We start from the raw sequence: 24,446 nt of genomic DNA on the forward strand, positions 1-24,446 counted from the left end.
CGTCACCTGCTGGAGGGAGACAGATTTTCCGCCGAGTTGGGCTCTTCTCTTCCTCTCTGATTGTGCGCTCTTGAAGAAGCACACATGCGCAATGGGCGTCTTCACTACCACATTCCTCGCTTGAGCTCTGGGTTAACTAAAACGAACTGGCCCTTGATTTATTTTCCCTTGCTCAGTTAGGGAGAAAATATATAATCAACCATATTTATAGGCTAAACATATTCGTGCAGTTGATCAGATTTGTACCTAAATGAAAATAGTCCGCCGAGCAATTACATTTTAACATCGGGCCTTACCGTGAGTATCCCTGATTGTTTTGTTTGAATGGAGTAGCTAACGTTAGCTAGCAGAGTTTACATTGCTTATGCAATAACGCACATTTACTAGCTAGGCAAATTAACTAGTTTATCTTTCGAAAGGTAGGATTCATACAAAACTTGGATTAAAACCATTATCACCAACAAGACATACACGAGTGTTCGCAAACAACATTAGCTAGCTAGCTAGAAAGACAGGCCCTGCGTCTGTCCATAGTAGGGCTATTGAACGTTAGCTTCCACAACTGCGGTTAATGTTAGGCTAGCTTGCTAACTCATGGTCATTGTTTACTTGCAATGGCAGTTAGCTAGTTCTATGCTAGCAAGCTAGCTAGCTATCTCCACTATTTCACCATGCAAGCTAGCTAACTACTTAGCTAAGCTACAGTGTGCCAGCCATGACTGGGTAGGAAGTTAGCTAGTTTATGTGGTGGTAATTTACATTACTAACATAACTGTACCTAGGTTTCAATATCATATCCGATATTGTAATCTTTATCTACAGGCTAACGTTAACCTAGCTGTCAGGGTAGAAACTTACATTGGTCTTGTGTTGGACCAATACAATTTCATTTACATTACATTACATTTAAGTCATTTAGCAGACGCTCTTATCCAGAGCGACTTACAAGTACATACATTCATACTTTTTTTTTTTTGTACTGGCCCCCCGTGGGAATCGAACCCACAATCCTGGCGTTGCAAGCGCCATGCTCTACCAACTGAGCTACACGGGAATTTCCTATCGTTGCATTTTACTTGACATTATCTTCATCTTACCATAATATATTAACATTCCTTTCTAATTGCATTCCTCATTTGCAGACTGGTTGTCCAGCGTGCTTTCACTAACTGATCCCCCTGCCCCCTCAGCTCCATCACCATCACCATGGCAACAGAGGAGAAGAAACCAGAAACTGAGGCCACTAAAACATCATCTGCCAGCCAGAGCAAGGTATGGGTTCAAGCTAGACCTAATACGACTGATGTTTCTAGGGGTCCAAGCAGCGAAGCTTGGTGAAACACTATTGTATTTGGGGTCGATTATTATTCTTTTCCTTCTGTCAATTTCGTGATAAAAAGCAAATTCCCTTGAGATGGTAAGGCCTAGGAGGTTACAACCTTGCATGATGGTTAAGGTCCAAGGGCCACACCCTCTCATTCAATGCCATGCCAGCTGACCCTTCTCTAAGCCCACCCCCCTTGATTACTTTTGTAACCTCAGACATTATCTCTGGAAGCCCAATTTCCCATTTAACCATTGGTGAGATCTCCTCACAATGATCTCAAACTGTGTTTCTAATACACCATGAAATTCAACACAGATGACCCCTTGATAATCATAAAACTCTTGGGTATGTTGTGGTGGACTGTCATTACAATTGCTTCACAGGAACCTGGTAAAATCATGTTTCTAGTGTAGCTAGTCTCTGAATTCACTGTCAGCATGCAGTCAACCACTTTTGGAGATAACTAATGTTTGTGCTCTCAAATTGTATCCTGATGTCTTCTAGTTGTATTCATAACATTGCTATATTAGCTAACATACATTTTTAGAAAACAAGTGATTAAGTGGCTAGCGTAAGCAACTTTTGGTGGTCAATGAGACCGAGCACTAGCTAACCGGCTGGTCTAACAAACAATGTAACAAAAGTTTTATTTCGGATTAGATAAATACTCCCAACAGGCTCTGCATTTCAGGAATCACAGTAGCAAGTACTCCTGGTACACTGTTCAATTATTTTGCCATTTAAACATTAAAACAATTATTTTAAAAACTCAATGTAGCCTTCACTGACTCATGCAATTTAAACGTGAGCCTGTCGTAGGTGTTGGACTCAACAATAGTTGCTATCTATTGGATCGCTGTGATTGGTTACCCAACATTATGGGGCGAGGCTTAGCGAAGAGTCAATTGGCCACATGGTGGAGCTATAACAAACGATTGAGAATGCAAACTTTGAAAGCTCAGACCCCTCACCTTGTTTGAAATAGACTCCTGAGATTCAGTACATTGGTCCCTCTCCTCACAAGGAACACATTTGCCTCAATGACCCATAAGGTCCGTCATGATGGATTTTCCGCCATTTTGTGTTTGTATTTATTAGGGATCCCCTAATAAGCTGTCATTTAGAATTTTGAACTTAAAGCGCTACTAGCACCGAATGATCGATCTGCACGGAAGCTGATACATTGCGTCAATGGACCAAGGTCTCACCATATAGCCCCACAGTGGGGGTGTCATAATACCTATAAAACCTAGCGATCAAACAGGGAAATGGTTGAAATCGTTTTTCCACCATTCCTTTTTCCCATAGGGGATTTTAAAAACACTTAAAATAAGGGCTGTGTTTTGTGTAGGCTTACCCTGGCGTGTTGTTTTGATAACCATGTAAATCTCTCTCAGACAAGGTGACTTATCAATATATTTGGCCCTGTTTACTCTGAATCGAAAATGCTAATTAAAATCAAAGTAGACATCATGCAAAACTACAAATCCCTGCAAGCTCCTGCATGTCATCTCTAGCTGATACCTTTGCTAACAGGTATTGTCAATTTAAAACTATTCATTACTACATTTGGCTAACATTTGATAGCTAATCCCAAGATTCTTACCTTTGCCTCGATTTGGCAGTCTCGTCCAGATCATGGCATTTGTAGTTCTTTATGATATCCACATTAGCAGCTAATTAGCATTTCATTTTTGGGGAGTAAATACAGGTGAATATATTGATAAGTCACCTTGTCTGAGATAGATTTACAGTTATTAAAATGTCATGCCAGGGTAAGCCTACATGAAACACAGCCCATATTTTAATTGTATCTAAAATCCTCAATGGGGGAAAAATGAATGGTGTTAAAACAATTGGAACAATTTTGCTTGTTGGCCGCTATGTTTTATGGGTATTATGACTCCTACTTTGGTACTCTATGCTGTGGGGCCAAAGCTTGAACCCTGGCATTGCTGCTTGCAGCTATATTTTACTTTGGAGATGTACAGATAGGCTACTACCCCAGTGGTTCGTTGTGGCCTGTGTTGATTAACAGCCTGTCACTTGATACTTGAAAATATATAATAGCCAGATATATATGTTCTCCTGTGTCTCTGCTATTTCCATTGTGTCAAATCCTTTTTTAATGAAAATTGCCTTAAATGCATCTACAGATATTAACGGAATTGCTTTCCAGTTCCAATGTGGTTTTGTTTGTTTTCTTCCCCTATTTAGTCGGCACCAGTCAAACCTAACTACACCTTGAAATTCACATTAGCCGGCCACACAAAAGCAGTTTCGTCTGTCAAGTTCAGTCCCAGTGGAGAGTGGCTTGCCAGTTCATGTAAGTTTATGATGAGTGCTTTAGGTGGTCTTACAACAGTAGGTCTACTGAATATTACTATTAGGCCTGATAGGTGCATGCACAAGTTGTTACAATAAAATGTAATTGAAGCTGTGAAACTGCCTCGTCCATTTGCAATATTAAAACAAAGACGTTACTTCAAACACCGAACATCATTGCACATTATTGCAAGCGCGACAGAACAGCAGAGTATGTACTACGATTAATTTTTTACTACCAGGCTGTATTCACATTTACTCAAAACAATAACAAATGCGCCTGGGGCAGCCAGTGGTGCTATTTCTCCAGTCGCAGATCTCTGCTTTAAGTGCAATGTCTTTTCAATGTAAATGATCTGATAATCTTGCATGATAACACTATATTTCAGTTGAAAAGGCTGAAGTACCCTGCCTTGAAATATGTTTTACAGCTGCTGACAAACTGATCAAAATTTGGGGAGCTTACGATGGAAAGTTTGAGAAAACAATATCGGGACACAAACTTGTGAGTTCAAGTTTCCATTATATTATTTGTAGTGATTATATACAGTGCCTTGAAAGTATTCTCAATTTTTTTCACTGCTGTGAGTGCTTTTAGTGTGACTAACCAAGTTGATCTTTCACTTCTCATCTGCAGGGGATCTCGGATGTCGCCTGGTCCTCAGATTCCAACCTGCTTGTTTCAGCATCTGATGACAAGACTCTAAAGATCTGGGACGTCAGCTCGGTAAGAGAGGCAGGATGGGTAGTTTTTTTCTCAGAAATATAGTACTAGAAGTATTTCACTTTTTTGTCCCACAATGGGAAATTGGTTTACGGCAGTTTAACACTAGAAGCGCAGAGAACGTTATTTTGGTGTCGTATTTATTTACATTTGTAATATCTCTTTTTAAAGTAATCTCCCCCCGGAATGGAGCTTACCAAAAAGCGACTTTAAAATAAACCTAGAGGTTCATGCCGGTCAGACGTTTTTAATTTATATTACCTACTGGAAAGAGCATATTCTAAGGCAGGGGTCTCCAACCTGTTCTAGCATGGGAGCTCCTTTACACGTTGAAAGCTGCTCAATTGTTTTCCTGGCTCTCAAATAGACACGTTTTCTGTATCATTTTTTAAATGTTTTTCACTCTCAATTACAATTATTTATATAGAAACAATAAAATTGGATGTTCTGAGTCCATATCGATGCTTAAATCACATCAGAAGACCATTTTTGATGTCAGAAAGAAAAGTGCGAGGATTGTGCTGGTCGAGTGATGTTTTTGCTGCTGCATATGTTATGACAGAGTTTCCAAACCAAAAGCCCATCAGATTGATAAAAATTATATAATTATGCTAGGTAAGTTTACTTTTCTGTTAACATTTAATAGAGAAGGTTTTGGAGAAAGTATTTGTCTACCCAGAAGACAGTTATCATTATCGCTTACTGCTACAAAAAGTAAATGATAAACAGCAATATTGATGGAAATGAATTGGCAGATATTGAAGGCACTGTATATGAAATCCATTTATTAGAATGTTAGATTGTTGATGTAAAATGATAGCTGCTCAAATCAAACCATATGTGCAACCGGGTCATTGTCAACAAGGCAGCATGATGCATTGTTCAGAAACATGTATTTTCCATTGTGTATACTTGTTTTCAAACTAGAGCTAAAACGAAACCCTCAACGAATGCAGGGGTAAAGGACTTCCTGCTTCTATGACTCTTGCCAAGGGATGTGAGGGAGTGTCTGCCTGAGGGGAGCAGCTCTAATCAGAGCTATTTAGCACCACAGGGTAGCATTCGTTCTCTGCAGCTAGTTAATATGTGTTGTGTAAATTCTACACAGGGACACTCAAAGTCAATCTTAAATGAATCATTGTTTATTATCAGCGCGCTGGAGAGCTTTCAACTCAATGCACCAAGTATACATGTCGATCAGTAGCTCTACCAGGGCAGTTCCGTTCTCTTATATACTGGTTACAGACAACGTTACATGGGCATGGTTCATAGGGTTTGTTCCTGCATGTCTGGCACCGTCTCCTATCTTAATTTATAATATATATTCTGGGTGTTCTGCCAGATGGTGCTAAGGAGGGGGTCATGTCGCCCCCCCCCCCCCCCACTATCTTTATCAACACAGGCAGGAACCAAGGATTATTTTTGACACTAAGACGAGATTAACATTTTGAAGGCTCTCTTCACATGATAAAAATGTACATCGCACACGGATTCATTTTTCACCCACGTCATGCCGTCAATAAAGGGGTAGTGTGAGATGTTCTTCTTCTCCAGAGTCAGATGAACTCATGGATACCATGTGTATGTCTCTGCGTCCAGTATGAAGGGAGTTAGAGGTAGTTTCGCTAGCCCATGCTATCTAGCGTTAGCGGAATGACTGGAAGTCTCCCCCGGAACAGCTAGCATGTCATTGCTCTAACAGCTTCCTCTGCAAATGCATCATAATCGCTGATTCGGGGCCCTCCATGCCGTGGATGCTCGATCCACCATAATGAGCTCATACCGTGAACATGTTTCATTTCAACCCAATCCTTTCCTTATTGCAGGGGAAATGCTTGAAGACGTTGAAAGGCCACAGCAACTATGTCTTCTGCTGCAATTTCAACCCCCAGTCTAATCTCATCGTGTCTGGATCGGTGAGTCCTACCTACTAATACACTAATGCAGAATTGCTATTGTATATGTTTACATAGAAAATGTTATTGCTAACCCTGATTTCCATCAAGGAGTTATGAATATTTGTTGCATAGTTGTGTGCTAACATGAATTGTTCTCTTCTAGTTTGACGAGAGCGTGCGGATATGGGATGTAAAAACTGGCAAATGCTTGAAGACCTTGCCGGCCCACTCCGACCCTGTCTCTGCTGTAAGTACTGCACCCATCTGTGCATGGAGACACCTTATATGAATCTTATAAACAATCAACTTCATATAATAGGTTTTCTGCTTATGAGCATGTAGTAGTTGATTATCACACCCTCTGGTAAGTGTGAATAGATCTCTGATCTATATTGCCGTACAGGTCCATTTCAACAGAGATGGCTCACTGATTGTGTCCAGCAGCTACGATGGCCTCTGGTGAGGGAAATTAACACGTTTTTTCCTGTTTTGTTGAATGTACTTGGCAAAGATATTGACTCACAAAATGCTTGTAAGAGTAACTTGATGACCTTAAAGAACATCTGAGTTTATATGATGGCCAATGTAACATACATATGAGGAATGTTATGAGGAGTATATTATTTGGATGTATTAAATCCATTATATTATTTGTGGTATTGGTTGAGAAATGTATGAAGCTGTATGAATGTATGAATCTCTTGTCTGTCCTTAGCCGCATCTGGGACACCGCATCAGGACAGTGTCTGAAAACACTAATTGGTAAGCTTCACCAGCCAGAATTGTCTCATCTGTGTCATATAGGAAATGTCACATTTTATATATTTTTTTCTGGGAGTAGATTATTTTAAAAATCTGTGTTTTGCAGATGATGACAACCCCCCCGTGTCATTTGTGAAGTTCTCACCAAACGGCAAATACATTCTGGCTGCCACATTGGACAAGTGAGTATCAGACTGTAGAGCACTGTCACTTTCCCTCAAATGTAGTAGGCGGTGACATGTCCAGTACCACAGTCTTGTCATGCAGTATTGCACCAGTAGGGGGACCTATTGCACTGTACAGTACCACTAGACCAAAGAGTTTCATTTCAATGGGAAGGAACGCTCAAGCAAATCTATAAAGAAAGGCTTCTTCATCACTCCATAGATGCAAATGAATTATTCACTATTGTTTATTTTGGGATGCTGTCTTCTAACAGTGGTTTGTTTTTGTTTTTCAGCACCCTGAAGCTTTGGGACTACAGCAAAGGAAAGGTAAGATACTTTTGTCCATGTAGTGTATGTGGACACCTGCTTGTCGAACATCTCATTCCAAAATCATTGGCATTAATATGGAGTTGGTCCCCCCCTTTGCTGATATAACAGCCTTCACTCTTCTGGAAGTCTTTCCACTAGAAGTTGGTACATTGCTGTGGGGACTTGCTTCCCTTTAGCTACGAGCATTAGTGGGGTCGGGCACTGATGTTGGGCGACGAGGCCTGGCTTGCAGTCAAGGTTCAAATTCATCCCAACGTTGTTCGATGGAGTTGAGGTCTCTGTGCAGGCCAGTCAAGTTCCTCTGGACCTTGCTTTGTGCATGGAGGCATTGTCATGCTGAAACAGGAAAGGGCCTTCCCCAAACTGTTGCCACCTAGTTGGAAGCACAGAATTGTCTAGAATGTCATCCTATGCTGTAGCGTTAAGATTTTCCTTCACTGGAACCAAGGGGCCTCGCCCGAAACATGAAAAACAGCCCCAGACCATTAGGTCTCCTCCACCAAACTTTACAGTTGGTTCTGCATTGGGGCAGGTAGCGTTTTCCTGGCATCCGTCAAACCCAAATCTGTCCGTCGGACTGACAGATGGTGAAGCGTGATTCATCACTCCAGAGAATGCGTTTCCACTGCTCCAGAGTCCAATGGCAGCGAGCTTTACACCACTCCAGCTGACGCTTGGCATTGCACATGGTGGGCTTAGGCTTGGTCCAAGGCTGCTCGGTCATGGAAACCCATTTCAAGGAGCTCCCGATGAACAGTTATTGTGCTGACATTGCTTCCAGAGGCAGTTTGGAACTCTGTGGTGAGTGTTGCAACCGAGGACAGACAATATTTACGCCCTTCAGCACTCGGCGGTCCTGTTCTGTGAGCTTGTCTGGCCTACCAGTTCGCGGCTGAGCTGCTGTTGCTCCTAGATGTTTACACTTCACAATAACAGCACTTACATTTGACCGGGGAAGCTCTAGCAGAGCAGAAATTTGCCGAACTGACTTGTTGAAAAGGTGCCATCCTATGATGGTGCCACTTTGAAAGTCACTGAGCTCTTCAGTAAGGCCATTCTACTGCCAATGTTTGTCTTTGGAGATTGCATGGCTGTGTGCTTGATTTTATACACCTGTCAGCAACAGGTGTGGCTGAAATGGCTAAATCCACTCATTTGAAAAGTTGTCCACATCCTTTTGTGTATATATAGTGTATGTCAGATGTCTCACTCATGTTGCAATTTGATCCAAACATAGGAATACTCTTGATTGAAATGTTTCATTTCTCTACATGTTCTTTTCAATAAGTGTTCCCCTCTCATTCCAGTGCTTGAAAACATACACCGGCCACAAAAACGAGAAGTACTGCATATTTGCTAATTTCTCTGTCACAGGTGGAAAGGTAAACCCATCCCCTCTTGCATGCATGTTTAGAAATAGATTTTCAAGAAGATGACTTGTATGCTTTTACCCATAGCTTCTTCTGAAGTGTCATTCTATTCCTTATGCTCTGCATCTGACAGTGGATTGTCTCTGGCTCGGAGGACAACATGGTGTACATCTGGAACCTGCAGACCAAGGAGATCGTACAGAAACTACAGGGTCATACAGGTAGAGGAGAGTCATGGCAAGAGCTTGATGGAACTGATTACTTTTACTTTGTGGTCAAATACATGGTGGTAATCTCACTGTTTGAACACACTGTTGCTCACAATATCTTTGTTTAATTCTACCTTTCTCTTTTCCCTCCCATCCTCTGTGTCTAGATGTGGTGATTTCTACTGCCTGCCACCCCACAGAGAACATCATTGCGTCTGCGGCGCTAGAAAACGACAAAACTATCAAACTGTGGAGGAGCGACTGTTAAGCCTCTGCATCCTGGGCATGCTTATTTTATTTTATTTTTTACTTTTCATTTGAAGAAAAGAGGACTTTCTGCTGAGAGATCTGGGCCCGGGAATGCTTTGAGGACTGAGCCTCTACTGGAAGAACAAAATGAACACAAGTCCAGAACATCACCACAACCACACACCTTCCCTTCCTCCAGAACCAGAGCAAACCCCAACCAAATCACCACAACCCTCTACTTGGTCTTGCTTGTGCCCTTACATGTTCTACCACCTCTGCCTTACTTTTACTGTGAGCTGGATGTTTGTGTTTCAATTGAAATACGAGAATCAACTTTTGTCCTTCATGAGGAAAGTAGTCATATGGTATCTCATGATTTAATCTGTATGTGTAGGTGTCTTAGTATTGATACACGTTTTGATCTTATATTTGACCAATTAAGCCAGATTGCATTGGCCTCAAGTAAGTACTCCTATCCCCCATGTAAGGTGTTTTTTCCTTCAGAGTAATGGACTATTTCACTGGTGTCTGACATCTCACCTTGATCAACTGTAAGTCTCATTAGAATACAGTAGATTAGTAGCCAGGACCCAGATTGGTTTGTGCTGTCTTGCCAAACATGGAGTTGACATGATAGTGCAGATTGCTATAAAACCAGACTGAAAGATAAGTGGTAATTGTCATATTTCCAATATTGGTAATTAAACGGTCAGTACAAAGAGGCTTTGAAACAAGAAGTCTCATACATGGCAGCACTTGAGTTTGGTTTTGAGTTTGGTTTTATGTTGTATTTATTATAAAGGAATCTGTTCAAAGCTCGAAAGGTGTTGAGGGTTAAAATGTTTTTGGGGTGAGTTTTCTGACCCCATCAGGGGGATTTCCATATCCGTGTTGGGAGTTTTCCTCCAGTGGCATATAGTCTATTTCAAGGAGTTTATAGTGTTGACAGCATTTTTCTCAACCACTTCTCTACAAGTCACTCAACTAACAGTTTCTCTAGTTTGATATCGACACTACGCTCTGAAACAGCAAGCACTGCCTTGTTTTGAACTCACTTCTCCATTTTACAAGAGGGATTCTCATTCTGTACGTTAGTGTTGGGGCTCAACTGATGCTTTTTACAATTCACATTGGATGTAAAATGGGACCGTGACAAGTCAGTGAGATAGTGGGTTGTGAAGAATATCGACATTGAAGGTGCACTTACTGGTCTCAAGTCAATCCTGTTATACTCAAGAAGGTAATAATTCAAAGTAATGTTTGTGAAGAAAGAAATGAAAGCTAAAGAGGATGTTTTTCATTTGAATTATTATTTTAGAATATTTAATTTGGAGATGCTTCTAGTCCATTGTCGTTCAGTTGGTACTAACTCCGTGTCTGGCTGTCATTACGTTTAACAACCTGATGGTGATTTCATAGCAGTGACCAAATAGCTGTTTATTTTGTGCTCTCCATTCTGTACATACTGTATTACTACAACATATGTATTGTTTGTTAGACAAGTCATATTTTAGCTGTCTTTCTGTATCCTTCTCTTTATCTTTGTCTTAATAGCTAGTAGTTCATTCCCCAAATGGTCATTTGTCCTGCTCTCCCTGTTTTCTGGATTGTGGTATCAAGGGCTGCATGAAATTCTGTATATGCGTTTAGTCAATCTGGATTTTGTGAATATGTATTTGCATTTGACAGCTATAACTTGTGATTTAATAAAGAGCATTTTTTAAAAGATGTACAAAATGTGGTTGTCAGTGGCACTTTCTCAACAAAGTCCCTGTAACTTTTTAACTGAGGACAGTAAATGTAATGTCCTATTAGGAGAGAGTACAACACAACAGCACAAAGACAAGGAGCATCAAGAAAGTTTCATTTCAGATTTGTTTTATTTTTTTCTTTCCATGAAAGAACATCCGATAACAACCCACAAAGAACAGATGCCATTTTCCATCTCCCTAAAAATAAACAATCTAAAAGAGGACAATCCCATCTTGTAGCGATAGGCCAAAAAAGCCACAAAGTATAGATGACAGTTATCAGGGTGTCATTGCCAACCACTCCCCACCCTGACCATCCATGGTCTGATTTTTTTTCTGCCCCATTTCAAATCAACATTAACTCAATGTATAGAACAGCCCACATGAGGAAAAGGGAGGGGGGGCAGAGTACATAAGCAAGGGATGAAATTACGTTTCTACAAAAATATATCTTTATTTTTTTCCCCCCATTACTTCTTACTGTTTATGGAACAAAGAAAGCAGTGATTGTGTCATGAGCTCAGCATCTCCTGATAACATTGTTGAATGTATGTGTAGCTTAGCAACAGTCCATTTTGGAGGACTTTTTGTGTATTTTGAGTGTATTAACCAGGTTTTTTGCTATGTTTTCAGGTCCCATATATAACTGCTGTTAGCTGGCAAGGGACCTTCTCTTAGGGCTTTGAGCTGCTGGTATTCTGCTGGTTGACTTTTAGAGAATCAAGGTTGAACTTAGATTACATTTTTTTTACACCAAAAAACTACTGCGTATAACACGATGGAATCTGTCCTGGCTCAGAATAGTTTCAGCTGAAATAGTTGTCTCCCTCTTGCTAAAATTGACTGGACAAATGTACGGAAAGGATTTATATTTATAAATATATACACATATACATATAGACAAAATAGAGCTTTATGGTTTATGAAGCATTTTTCTAAGCTATTTATTCTACCTAAGTAATCATATCAGTCCATTTCCTGCAGGAGGGAGTGAGCTTGCACATCTGAGTATGGCTTTTACATACAGTATATATATACCTGGGTCTTAAATCACATGAACCCAATCAAGCTCAGAAAAGGAGACATCATACGCAAGAGAGCAGATTAGGTGTACATTTAAAAAAGTTGGATAACCGTTTGCAAATAAATGAATCATCAAAATGTGGTTATTTTTCTGAACTTTTAGTTGGGGTGCCAGTCTGATTTGACCTCATATTCCAGAGAACTACCCATACTAGTGCTTAAGTTGGAATCATTTGAACAATGAGCCAATTCATTTTCAGTAGTTTTTTCCTGACTGACAATTACCATTTAGACCAGATAAAAATACTGTTTAGACAGAATTGGCCTGAACACGGCAGTAATTTCTCTGTTTCCTGAATAGTTTAAAATAAGACCTAATGAAAATTCATCCACCTCACTAAAATACATGATTTGGACTAAGGACTTGTCAATCAATCCTGCTGTGGTTATTGCTACGTATTCAATTGAGGTTTTGTCTGACCAAAGAGGAAAATGAATATTGATAATGTCATGAAAAAGTGCCTTTTCTGATTAAATACTTGTACAAAATTCAAGTAATGTAGCAGTTGTGCATCTCTTCCACTAGGGGGAAGTCACAGCTCTCCTACAACCACCAAGTTCCCTATTTTCACTGGTCAACCCCTCTGTTTAAGTCTCTCTGTCTCTCTCTATTCTGCTATCATGTGGGGCAGATAAACTTGGTCCTGGAGCTCTGCTAGAGTTGATGGTTAATCCAAAGCAGTCTGCTGTCCTACGGGACAGGGTTTAACCACCCCTTTATAATAACAACGAAACCGCACTATCTATGGACAATCTTTGGAAAAATGCTTGATGCATAGTTATGCAGCAGCTGCAGCATAGAAAGAAAAAAATGCGCAATATGGGCATATAGCAGATTTATACATAATGTTACATATTTAACATTTCAGTTTGACTTAAATGAAACTGGGTTGTCCAGAGAAGTGCAGGGTGTGGATTCCTCTGAGGGTGAGGGGAGGCTGGGCAGTGGAGCAGTCAAGGGTCTCTGTTTCTTCACCAGGCCTACATCCTCCAGTCAGATTGGATGGTCTGGGCCAGAGTTTGCAATGGAGGAGCATGGGCTCCACAATCCAAATAAGAGAACATCTCACCATAAACACGACTGCATTGAAGCACTTCTCTCATGAACTGTTTGACATGGGGCTGTTTGACATGGGGCTGTTTGACATGGGGGGGTTTGACATGGGGCTGTTTGACATGGGGCTGTTTGACATGGGGCTGTTTGACATGGGGCTGTTTGACATGGGGCTGTTTGACATGGGGGGGTTATGTAGAGAACTGAGAGTTTGAGGAATGAAAACAGAGGTAATTGCAAATTTTGCCAATTTCTTTTTTTCTTCTTCTTTTTTTACAAATACCATCAATACTGTTGTAATATCCTGTACAGGTCAAAGGCCATTCTAAAGCTAGGTTACACCGTGAGGAACAGCATGCTTGGTTGCTGTGTGGTGTGTTGTAATTCACAGAAGGAGCAGAAACGAATGGTCTCAGAGGTGGAGGGACACATGACATGACAAAGTCGTGCCATCACTTTAAAAAGTTCAGATCAGTTGACATTTCCCTACAAACCATTTGTCCTTTTCTTCTTACTTTTGTTGTCGCCTTAACGCAGACAGGAAAAAATAATTTTGTTGTCGCCTTAACGCAGACAGGAAAAATTAATTTTGTTGTCGCCTTAACGCAGACAGGAAAAATTAATTTTGTTGTCGCCTTAACGCAGACAGGAAAAAATAATTTTGTTGTCGCCTTAACGCAGACAGGAAACATTTATTTTGTTGTCGCCTTAACGCAGACAGGAAAAATTCATTTTGTTGTCGCCTTAACGCATACAGGAAAAATTAATTTTGTTGTCACCTTAACGCAGACAGGAAAAATTAATTTTGTTGTCGCCTTAACGCAGACAGGAAAAATTAATTTTGTTGTCGCCTTAACGCAGACAGGAAAAAGGAACAATGCTTGTAGTAGAGCGATGAGAACTTTCATCTGTTTGCTTTCCTTGTCTTCCTGTGCCAAGCTTCCAGAGCACACAGCAATGCACATGTAGTATAGGGCTTATGTGAGGGTGAATCCAGATACACACTGCCCCTAATGTCAGTACAGTACAACAGAATGAGTAGTGCCAGAGATAAGCTTTTTCAGGCCACATGAAGGTCATCCAGCTCTGGTCCTAAGAGGCCACACTGCAGGCTTTCACTCCAATCAGTCACTAAAGCTATCTGAGCCTCTGAAAACTGGACCGATGTAGCGGCGTAGCATCTCTCCTCTCATGTTCACACAGTGCTAATAGAATAAGGAGACGTGGAGAAGCGGCTGAGTTTGGGTTGAGGGACCTGAGTGGAGCACTGTTCATCTGCATGGTCCCACCTCTTGGGTCCTTCTCTCCCAAAACACATACAGTACACCTCAAAACAGACCCAACCGGACCTGACCGGATTAAACCGGACAGCACCTGAACGAATTGGACCGGACAAGACCGGGCCTCGTTCCTCCCCCCTGCAAACGGACCAATCTCCCTTAAGTTAGTCATGAAAGTGAGATGCTTCCCGAACAGAGCCAGGGACAGCCCATGCAGCCCCGGCTCTCTTCAACAAGTCCAAAACACGATTCTCCCAACACCTACGCTGCTGATGAAACCGCCACAATTCAAAATACACCTGCAAACAGACCTACCTTTAACACCTGATCTTCTTGGTTGTTGTTTCACGTTACAAAACAATGGCTTAAAACACTTCCTTTCCCCTCGGTCCGTTTCATCACCAGTCCATTGTTGTCTTTCAATTAATCTCATGAGTTATAATATATATATATATATATATATATATATATATATATATATATATATATATATATATATATATATATATATATATATATATATATATATATATATATATATATATATATATATATATATATATATTTGTACAGTGTATAAAACAGACCCATGGACATTGAACTTGTTTTTTTGAAACACATCAAAGAGGGGGGACTTCTCTAGATCCAATGATGTCACATAATCTCTCGAGGGGGAGTGGTTTGCAGGACCACCCTCCGTATCCAGAGGGGTTAGAGGCGGAGGGGGCGAGGGGAACATGGGCGACGCCCCGCCTGCAGTTATGTCATTTGATGGGGCGCCTCTAGCATCTCCATGAGGAAGGTGTCGATGGGCGTGTCCCCGATGAGCTTGAAAAAGAACAGGTGCTCCAGACACTTCAGACCAATGGAACGCAGGGCTGGTAACCGCAGCAACAGCTTGGCAAACCTAGCCCAATCAAAGACACAAAATAACTGTAATTAATGTGACAGAAAATAAGAGGTGGATGTAGACAAGATGTTGTCTCATATGCTGATGTACAGTGATTCATGAAAGGGGTGCCCATGACAGAATTGAGACATCTGTCATATACTGTAGTCGACATCTACAATAGAGAAAGCAGACAGTGCACTTTCAGCCAAACACACTGACAGAGGGGGAGAGAAAGAGAAGAAAGAGGCATAGGTGAGTATGAAGTCTGGGGAAGTGAATTTTCACCATAAAAATGCACCTTTATAATAAAGCATTCCATGCATCATCGCATTTGCAGACTTATGTAAGAGCCTACTAACGCTATTCCTAATGTGATGAGTAGACTGAATAGTCATAATTTAGGCTAATAATATAAGTCAATCACTGTTTGCAAAAAAGACCGTTCAATGCCTGGCTGAGTGTGTAGTGGCGTAGAGTAGGCCTAGGCTAGAATAGGCTATATCAGATACACTTCTTCTCCTTACTATGCATGGGAAAAATTGGGCCTTTTATAAACACATCTCATGCAATTCTACTACACTGTTATATGACTGGAGATATTAGCAGAATCTTTTTAATCCTTTAACTGCCTCTTCTTAAAAAACATGATTTCACCTAAAATTCATATTGCTAACAATTCAAATAAGAACTTCCAATTGTTATTTTTGTTTCAACTTGATGTTTCTTTTGTAAATAACAGCTCTACCAAGCGGTTGAGAAGACAAAAGAGGGTCATACCAGCAATACCATATTATATTACAAAACTTACTTTAAGTCTTCTGTAATGGCTTTTATTGGTAGGTAAGCATTGTTAAATGAGAACTGATGTCAAATTTGAACAATTATGGTAATTGTGTATGTCCAAACATGAATATTCAATGACATTGAAATTAATGTGTTTTAAATGGGTGTATAGTGCAATGTTACTATTATAGGCATTATTTTATAGGCAAACTTAAGTCTGAATATTGATTAATTGACCCAATGGCCAAGATTATTTTTCCATTTCCACTTCTAAATCCATTTTCTAAATATTCTCTACCAGTCGGCTGAGAATACGGTTTTAATACGACAAAAATTACAGTTGCCTGTTCTGCTGACATTGACAAACAGATCAATGAATAACAAAGTTGTCTGATCAATATAATAGGCCTACGAGAAGGGGAGACACCAAAAGCCTACAATATGACGTCCATCTAACCTGGAGGGGGAAATTATTGTCCAAAAATAAACTTTGAAGTGTCACTGACCCAACAATGATAAAGAGTGAATATTCACATTCACTGGATGGCCGATGCTCTCCGCTGGTGCCAATAAGATAGTCTATAGCCTACTGTTCACTCAATTGAAATATTGCGAAATGCCTGGTTGGGCCTTTATACTTTTCACAGACAGTCGCAATTCAACAATAACCTATTTGGCAATGTTGTGTTCGAGACCACCTAAAGCGAGACCGATTCAAGACCAAGACTGAAGCAAATCGAGTCTGAGTCAAGAACAAGACAGCCGGGAGGGGGACAAGGGGTGTGACACCAAGATAAGACCGAGACCAGAAAAATGCGAGTCCAATCCAAGACCATGATTGTAATTTTGTCAAATCACCACCATAATAAGAGTTCAAAATGCCCAGTATTTCTGTGTTCAGATTTCAGAACAACATGGATTCTTTGGACATTCAGCATAAATACATGCTGAAGGAAAATAGAGCCACTCTACAAATTATTCCTAACCCAACACAGTGGGGGAGCAATGGGCCTTCTATGCCTTCAGAGAAGGGCTAAGGATTTATAAAATAATGATTATAATAATATAATAATGATAATTATATTATTATTTTCAATGATGTTCTGATTTAATCTTCAGTTTTTGTTGGAAAGGAAAGGGTAAACACTGAAGAGGAAATAAAGATCCAATCATGATTTTTCTTCGCTGTCTCTGGGGAGATAAATCTAGCTAGCTAAGTCAGCCATTGGCTAGGGCATCAGAAGCTAGATAAAGGCATCTGCCATTCAACTGTATTATGCAACATTTTAGAGTGACAGTGGAATCAACCAATCACATTTTGACTTAGTGAGTGGGATAGTTTTTTTACAAAAACATATAGAAACTCTGCCTTCTTGAAGGCCAACAGGTCAATGCGCAATAGCGAGCAGTAGTTTTCCCACGGTCTAGCTATCTTTTGTTGTTGGCTAGTTTGCAGCGGCTGCAGCAGGCGTTATCAAAGAGGATGATGTTGCTAATTTGTTAGCTTTTCCATTTAAAGAATTTAGTTTTAAACGATCATCATCGGGTGAGTATAACTGTGTTTTGTATTGCAGCGCGTTTGCTGTTGTTAGCCATCTCTTTGAAAATACCTTATGTGTGTGAAACTTTGTTGCATTTAGAGACGAACTGACAGCATTTTAGAAACATGAAATCTTACAAAAAATCTGTTCATAAACACTCCCACAAAGAATATGACACAATTATCTGACAAGCGACCACTTAGATACGGTCATTTTCACATTTTCATAAATTCTTAGATGTAACAAGTACGCTAGGAGTCGGGAAGAAAATACAGGGAGTGAATTTAATAAATTACAGAAAAAAACAAGACACACGAATAGCGTACATACATAAAACACATGAATAGAATCAATAACGCCTCAGGAAAGAACCAAAGGGAGTGACAGATGTAGGGGAAGTAATCAGGAAGGTGATGGAGTCCAGGTGAGTCTTATGAGGCGCAGGTGCACGTAACGATGGTGACAGATGTGCGTAATAATGAGAAAACTGGTGACAACGAGTGCCAGAGAGGGGGAGAAGGGAGTAAACGTGACATTAGAATGTTTGGGAATTATTTACACTAGGGCAATTGTCAAAATTCTATAGCAATATAGAGTGGGAAAGTGGCTGTGCGTTTGGGAAATTAATAGACACTGCAGTAAATAAAACTGAATAAAAACATCTGTCTTGGGCCCACCCGAGTGGCGTAGTGGTCTGAGGCACTAGAGATCCTGGTTCGAGTCCAGACTCGCAGCCGGTCGCGACCGGGAGACCCATGGGGTGGTTTGGCCGGCAGGGATGTTCTTGTCCCATTGCGCTCTAGCGACTCCTGTGGCAGGCCGGGTGCAATATATGCTGACACGGTTGCCAGGTGTATGGTGTTTCCTCTGACACATTGGTGCGCCTGGCTTCCGGGTTAAGCAGGCACTGTCAAGAAGCAGCTTGGCTGTGTTGCGTTTTGGAGGACGCACGGCTCTCGACCTTCGCCTCTCCCGAGTCCGTACGGGAGTTGCAGCGACGGGACAAGACTGTAACTACCAATTGGATACCAATTGGGGAAAAAAACGTTTTTTTTGTAACCTTTTGTCTTGTGCAGGACTGGAGTCTATACAGACCGGTGCGCTATAGCCAACCAGAGCTACAGTAGACCTTTATAAAAATAAGCCATTTGCCACACGGGCCTGCCATCATTCACTTTGAACTAGACTGAGTGTTTACAGGCATTAGATGAACCCTCTCAAACTTTTTCAGCTAGTTGGCTGTCAAAATTGCACTGAAAAAGATGGGGAATTGTGTCCTCCTCGTCCTTCTGCATTGTGCCTGCCAATGCATGCTTGTCCCAACCAAGCACCCAAGCTAACCGGCTAAAGTAGGCTAGCTTGCCAGCTAGCTACGTCCAGACACAAATGAGAGAACATCTCACTCCATTTTACTTGCCGTTGCAGAGCTGGTTAGGATGTTCTTGACTAACTATAACTTTTTTTGCCAACGTTTACTGACACCAGTCATATTCAGCAGGTGTTACGCGTTCGTAAATTCATCAGTTGTTCTGCGCTCTGGCACACTCAGATGAGAGTCCTCTGAAATCGGAGTAGATAGCCAGAGAGCATTTGCGAACACAAGAGATATGCTAACTGTATAATAGTCGTTTAAGTTATTGCTAGTTAACCAAATGATACCTGCATCTCTAGCTGTTTGTAGCCACCGAAAAACGATATGAGGGGGAAAGTCAGTCACTCACCCTCCAATGGCATGACATGACATCATCCTAGCATCTAGCTAACGGTAGGCTCCGTGTTTTTAGCTAGCTACATAAATAGATACGCTAGCCTATTAGCCACGTTATGGCTGACTTGTGATCATTACCCTTGCTAGTTTGATTGTATTGACATTCCCAGCCTTATTTACATTTGTCCGTATTTGTCCAGAATATTGAGTAATTGAAACTGAAAAAGTGCATCCCGAATGGAGGCAGCAAACAATGTACCCGGTCAGGTGCGATTTATAACCTGATAGTAATATTTTTGGGACTACCAAGAAATGTATTGGTGAATTATATTAATCATGCATTGAACTGCATCCATCTATTCTGCCAACAATGCCTTCGTGTACGTCATGGAACGTTGAGTCAAATAGAACCTATTTTTAAAACCTCTTATAACGTTTGTTTTGTAGCAAAAACTGGGAATTGGATACTTTTGACTGATAATATGATCGTCTGTTTCATATCTGCAAAGTAGTTAAATCGCTGTCAGTTCCACTTTAAACTTTAGGTCACTGGTTACTTTGTGTGCTAAACGTGAAATGTGTTTTTTGCAATAGGATGTAATAGTTGTACATTTTGATTGGGAAATGCTTAATGGTTGTGTTTTTGTATTCTTATGATTGTGACCTACTAGCTTATTGTCAGAGTTTTTGGACCTCTTATCCTTTAACACCATGCTGTGTGTGACTGCTGTCTTTCCATCAGCCCTCTGCAGTGGTGGAATGGTGCCTGAAGAAGTATACTCTCCCAAACGGCGCGCCCAGTGAAGGAAAGGCACCCAGTGTGAAAAATACAATGTTTTTCTATGTTTTTTGTATTTTTCCTATAGATTTATCAGATTTTCACTCTCAAAATCACATTTGATGGTCTAAGTCCACAACAATGCTTAAACCACATAAATCTGATTGGTTAGGCCTGTCAGGGCCTGGCTCCCCAGTGGTTGGGCCTGTATCCAACCAGGCCCATCCACGTCTACGTCCTGATGCAAACAGCGCATGATGACAAATGCGCATCAGAAATAGGATAAACAATTTTCAATACCTGGTTTGCATACCCATTGTTGCCTTAGTTAGTATTTACTGGCAGATATCATAAGTTTAAACATCTTACCTACCCTACCAGCTACCGATGTCATTCTTCTGTGAGCTGCTCCATGCCACAACCAGCTGAGAGCTGCACACTCCTGCTGTCTGTAGATGATATTCCACTGAAACTAGGCTGTGTGCAGCATGCATGAGAATATATTTCACATGCGTTGCGATCGTGTAGGCTACTTTGTGCATGATTTCTCTATTGTTCTACATCATTGATAAGTCATTTACCTCCACTACACTACTTTGATACGCATCAGTAGGGATTAAGAAGTGAGTGTACGCAATGCCCACTGAAAAAAAGGGGGTATACAGTTTATACCAGCGTATACCCTCCGCTACAGTTTATACCAGCGTATACCCTCCGCTACACCACTGGCCCTTTGTGTTTTACAAAAAGTGCACTCGCCACTACGCAAACATGTCTATAATAGATACGGCTGTTAAGATATTCATGTTTTAAGAAAGGAGTGTGTATATTTGGCCTGGCGAAGCGGTTTTAATGCGCTAACTGAATTGTTTTACTCCACTGGTCTCAGGAAGTCCTCACTGTCCGAGACCGAGTCAAGAACAGTACAAATTTATCAACACCAAGACAAGACCAAGACACTCAATATGTAGTCTCGAGACCAGACTCGAGACAGAGACCATCTCGAGTACTACAACAATTTACATCAGGGGAAGCTTAATTTATGGAGGGAGGTGCATGTATCCGTACCTGCCAGGCTGATCTGGGTATTTCTGTTTGCAGTAGGCCTCCAGAGAGGCGTAGACCTTCTCTCGCAAAGCCTCCACCTCGCCTGGGTTTGACAAGCCTTTAGAATCTGAGGAGAGACACACAGCACTGCATCAGACAACAGTCACAGGATATCAAAATGTGGATTTATGCATGCCTGTACATATACAGCTTTGTGTGTACATTCAAGCATGTGTGTTTATGTGTGTGTGTGTGTGTTATATATAATATGCCTTTGTGTCTGTGGCTGTACATGTAGACGCCAGACAGGGAGTGATATGGCTAAACAGCAGTGGACAGGCTGGCTGCCCCTAACCCTGCATGCTGCCATCAGATGCCTTTAACACTATCAAATGACATGTGATCTACCCTACTGGGTTTTGTCTCATATACATATGCAGGGTAATTCTCCCCATTACACAGCCTGGATGAGGCAACACATGTAGGTTATGTCTAGGACCTTGTGTTTTCCACTCTGGCAAGAGGTTGGATAACCCTACATTCAGAGGCAATTTGCAGTAAAACTTGTTCTTTGCTTTGGCTATTTTACAACAAACGTTTCTTTCCTTCAAACATTTTATTTTCATTTTCAATACATCACAGTCACCAACAACAACAACATAACATGCCCGTATCCACAAAGCACCTCAGAAAAAGTCCTAGGAATCCTGTTAAAGCCTGTTTTAAGACAACAACAAAAAACTGCCAGCTTTTAGGATGATGTTACACTGCACAGACAAACTCTGATCTAGAAGTAAAATCAACTCATACATTTTGCATTTACATTTTAGTCATTTAGCAGACGCTCTTATTCAGAGCAACTTACAGTTAGTGCAAACGTCTTAAGAAAGCTAGGTGAGACAACAACACATCACAATCGTATCAAGTACATTTTCCCTCTACAAAGTATTTATCAGCAAAATCAGTGCTAGTAGCAAAAGACAAGGGGCCTTTTTTTTTTTACCGGGATGCGTGAGAGTTATTTAAGATACTCTTCAGAGGTAATAAAAGTTGCATCATTAATGTTGATCTCCGCTGGTAATCACGACAGTTTAAGGTACCGCACAGGAAAGATAGTGATGAAGCTCATTGACATTGTTGCAAATGGTGGGGAATAACCAATCGCGATGAGGCATGGCCAGGTGTGATTTCTATAGTACGCTTCAGACAACCACGGTTAACGTGACTGTAAATCAAATGTTGCATTGATAAAACGAATGATAGAATTTTCTTCTGACACGATCACTTTGCCTACTGTTAATTATTGCCTAATATGTTGGCATGCATAACCACATATATATCATTTTTGGTTTGTATTTTACCTCCAATTTCGATCTTGTCTCATCGCTGCAACTCCCAAACGGGCAGCAAAGGTCGAGTCACGCGTCCTCTGAAACATGACCCGCCAAATCGCGCTTCTTAACCCTCGCCCACTTAAACCAAAAGCAGCTGCACCAATGTGTCAGAGCAAACACCATCCAACTGATGACAGAGGTCAGCCTGCAGGCACCCGGCCCGCCACAATGAGTTGCTAGAGCGCAATGAGACAAGTAAAGCTCCCCCGACCAAACCCTCCCCTAACCCGGACGATGCTGGGCCAATTGTGTGCCGCCATATGGGATTGGGATTGAACCCAGGGCTGTAATGATACCTCCAGCACTGTGATGCAGAGCCTTAGACCGCTGTGCCACTCGGGAGGCCCTGCGTAACATTTTTTTTTAACCAATTCTGATGGTTGTTAATAGAGGAAAAACAAATATTACTGTTTTAACAACCCTAAAATGCTTTGGCATCAAGTCACTTGCCGATAATGTTGAACACAATCAAAGTTAACATAATCCCTAGATGCCTTCAATTTCCCAATCCTAAGAGTAGGAGTAAAATGTCTCTATTCTCAGCATTTACAACAAATGTTCTACTCCTAGACACTTTGTGTATACGGGCATAAAGTGTCCTGATTAAAAAGTGCCCTGATTCAAAATATTAGGCAACACATTTCTGGGTCTGATTGGTTACCACTGAGCAAGTATTTGTTTTAAAGGAAACTGAACAGGCCTGAATACAGCAATACTCTCATCTCAGTGTGGGAAAGGACTCAGTCCCTCTGAATCCCAGCATTCCCCCTGTTAGGCCATCTCTGTGAGATGCTCCTAATTAGGGGAAAGTAGGCTGTGATGTGTTCCAGAGCCAGGGCTATAACAGAGTGACCCAGGAGCACAGAGGAGCAGTCTGTCCTGGGAGAATGAGGCCCGGCGGCACGTTCCCACACTGCTCTTTGTCTCCGGGGCCACGGCACAGACTCATTAAAGACAGGGAGCATGTCTGGTGCCAGCTGGGCATTGCTGGCGCGGGTACTCAGCATGGTAATGAAGTTAACCCTGGCCTGTACCATAGAGTAGAGGGCTAGCAAAGGGCTAGCGCAGGGCTAACAGAGGGATGGCAGAGGGCTAGCTGAGGGCTAGCGGAGGGCTAGCAGAGCAGAGGGGGGTCCACCCTATGTTCTCTTTCACCCCTATGTTCCCTGGGCCCTATGTTCCCTCAGCCCTGTGATCTATGATCCCTGTGATCTATGATCCCTGGGCCCTATGTTCCCTCAGGCCTATGTCCCCTCACCCGTCTGTTCCCTGCGCCCTTTATTCCCTCAGGCCTATGTTCCCTGGGCCCTATGTTCCCTCAACACTATGTTTCCTCAACCCTATGTTCCCTCAGCCCTATCTGTGTTTCCCCTGTATTCATTTAGCAGCGGTGTGTTAAATCGTTACCGCCACGCCCCAAAATATGATTTAAAAATATATATGTGTAAGTTCGAATCCGCCCAAAATCCCCACTAAAAATATATTTTAAATGTGGACACATTGAGGTGTTGTGAAGAAAAGTGCAATCATCACCTTGAAAATTAAGATTATTGGCTCGATTCAATCCAACCCATATTTTTGTATTTACGCAAAATAACACAGACACTGGACAGAGGAACTCTGCCTAGAAGGCCAGCATCCCGGAGTCGCCTCTTCACTGTTGACGTTGAGACTGGTGTTTTGCGGGTACTATTTAATAAAGCTGCCAGTTGAGGACATGTGAGGCGTCTGTTTCTCAAACTAGACACTCTAATGTACTTGTCCTTTTGCTCAG

At 41.4% G+C, this 24,446-nt stretch overlaps 2 protein-coding genes across 9 annotated transcripts in view; one reads left to right on the plus strand and one right to left on the minus strand.

The window, feature by feature from the left end:
* Window positions 1-205: 205 nt before the first annotated feature.
* On the plus strand, window positions 206-11,098 carry LOC129864071 (WD repeat-containing protein 5). 2 transcript variants are annotated; one of them, XM_055936655.1, is made up of 14 exons: window positions 206-297; window positions 1,191-1,272; window positions 3,545-3,653; window positions 4,084-4,157; window positions 4,290-4,379; window positions 6,203-6,292; window positions 6,438-6,521; window positions 6,678-6,733; window positions 6,990-7,036; window positions 7,143-7,218; window positions 7,497-7,530; window positions 8,841-8,915; window positions 9,037-9,124; window positions 9,280-11,098. In XM_055936655.1, the coding sequence occupies exons 2-14, from the start codon at window positions 1,207-1,209 to the stop codon at window positions 9,378-9,380; spliced, it is 990 nt and encodes a 329-aa protein (XP_055792630.1). In that variant the 5' UTR covers window positions 206-297; window positions 1,191-1,206; the 3' UTR covers window positions 9,381-11,098. The 2 variants fall into 2 exon arrangements, with proteins under 2 accessions (XP_055792630.1, XP_055792631.1); XM_055936656.1 differs by having other exon boundaries at window positions 208-297; window positions 1,143-1,272.
* Window positions 11,099-11,222: 124 nt separating this feature from the next.
* Window positions 11,223-24,446, minus strand: part of LOC129864070 (retinoic acid receptor RXR-alpha-A) — a 162,526-nt gene continuing 149,302 nt past the window's right edge. For all 7 annotated transcript variants that reach the window (XM_055936651.1, XM_055936653.1, XM_055936647.1 and 4 more), the window contains 2 exons: window positions 21,300-21,405; window positions 11,223-15,436 (listed from right to left, as the gene is read on the minus strand). In XM_055936651.1, the coding sequence (XP_055792626.1) occupies window positions 15,289-15,436; window positions 21,300-21,405 (254 nt within the window). In that variant the 3' untranslated portion in view covers window positions 11,223-15,288. The remainder of the gene's footprint in view (window positions 15,437-21,299; window positions 21,406-24,446) is intronic.

The sequence above is a fragment of the Salvelinus fontinalis genome, chromosome 10, assembly GCF_029448725.1.
Source record: "Salvelinus fontinalis isolate EN_2023a chromosome 10, ASM2944872v1, whole genome shotgun sequence".
Lineage (NCBI taxonomy): Eukaryota > Metazoa > Chordata > Actinopteri > Salmoniformes > Salmonidae > Salvelinus > Salvelinus fontinalis.

What these genes read in the sequence shown, in the direction of transcription:
- LOC129864071 (XM_055936655.1), top strand. Translation starts at nt 1,207, where the DNA reads ATGGCAACAGAGGAGAAGAAACCAGAAACTGAGGCCACTAAAACATCA. An exon ending in ACTCCGACCCTGTCTCTGCT is followed by an intron (nt 6,522 to 6,677) that starts GTAAGTACTGCA and finishes ATTGCCGTACAG; the next exon opens with GTCCATTTCAACAGAGATGG. An exon ending in AGCAGCTACGATGGCCTCTG is followed by an intron (nt 6,734 to 6,989) that starts GTGAGGGAAATT and finishes GTCTGTCCTTAG; the next exon opens with CCGCATCTGGGACACCGCAT.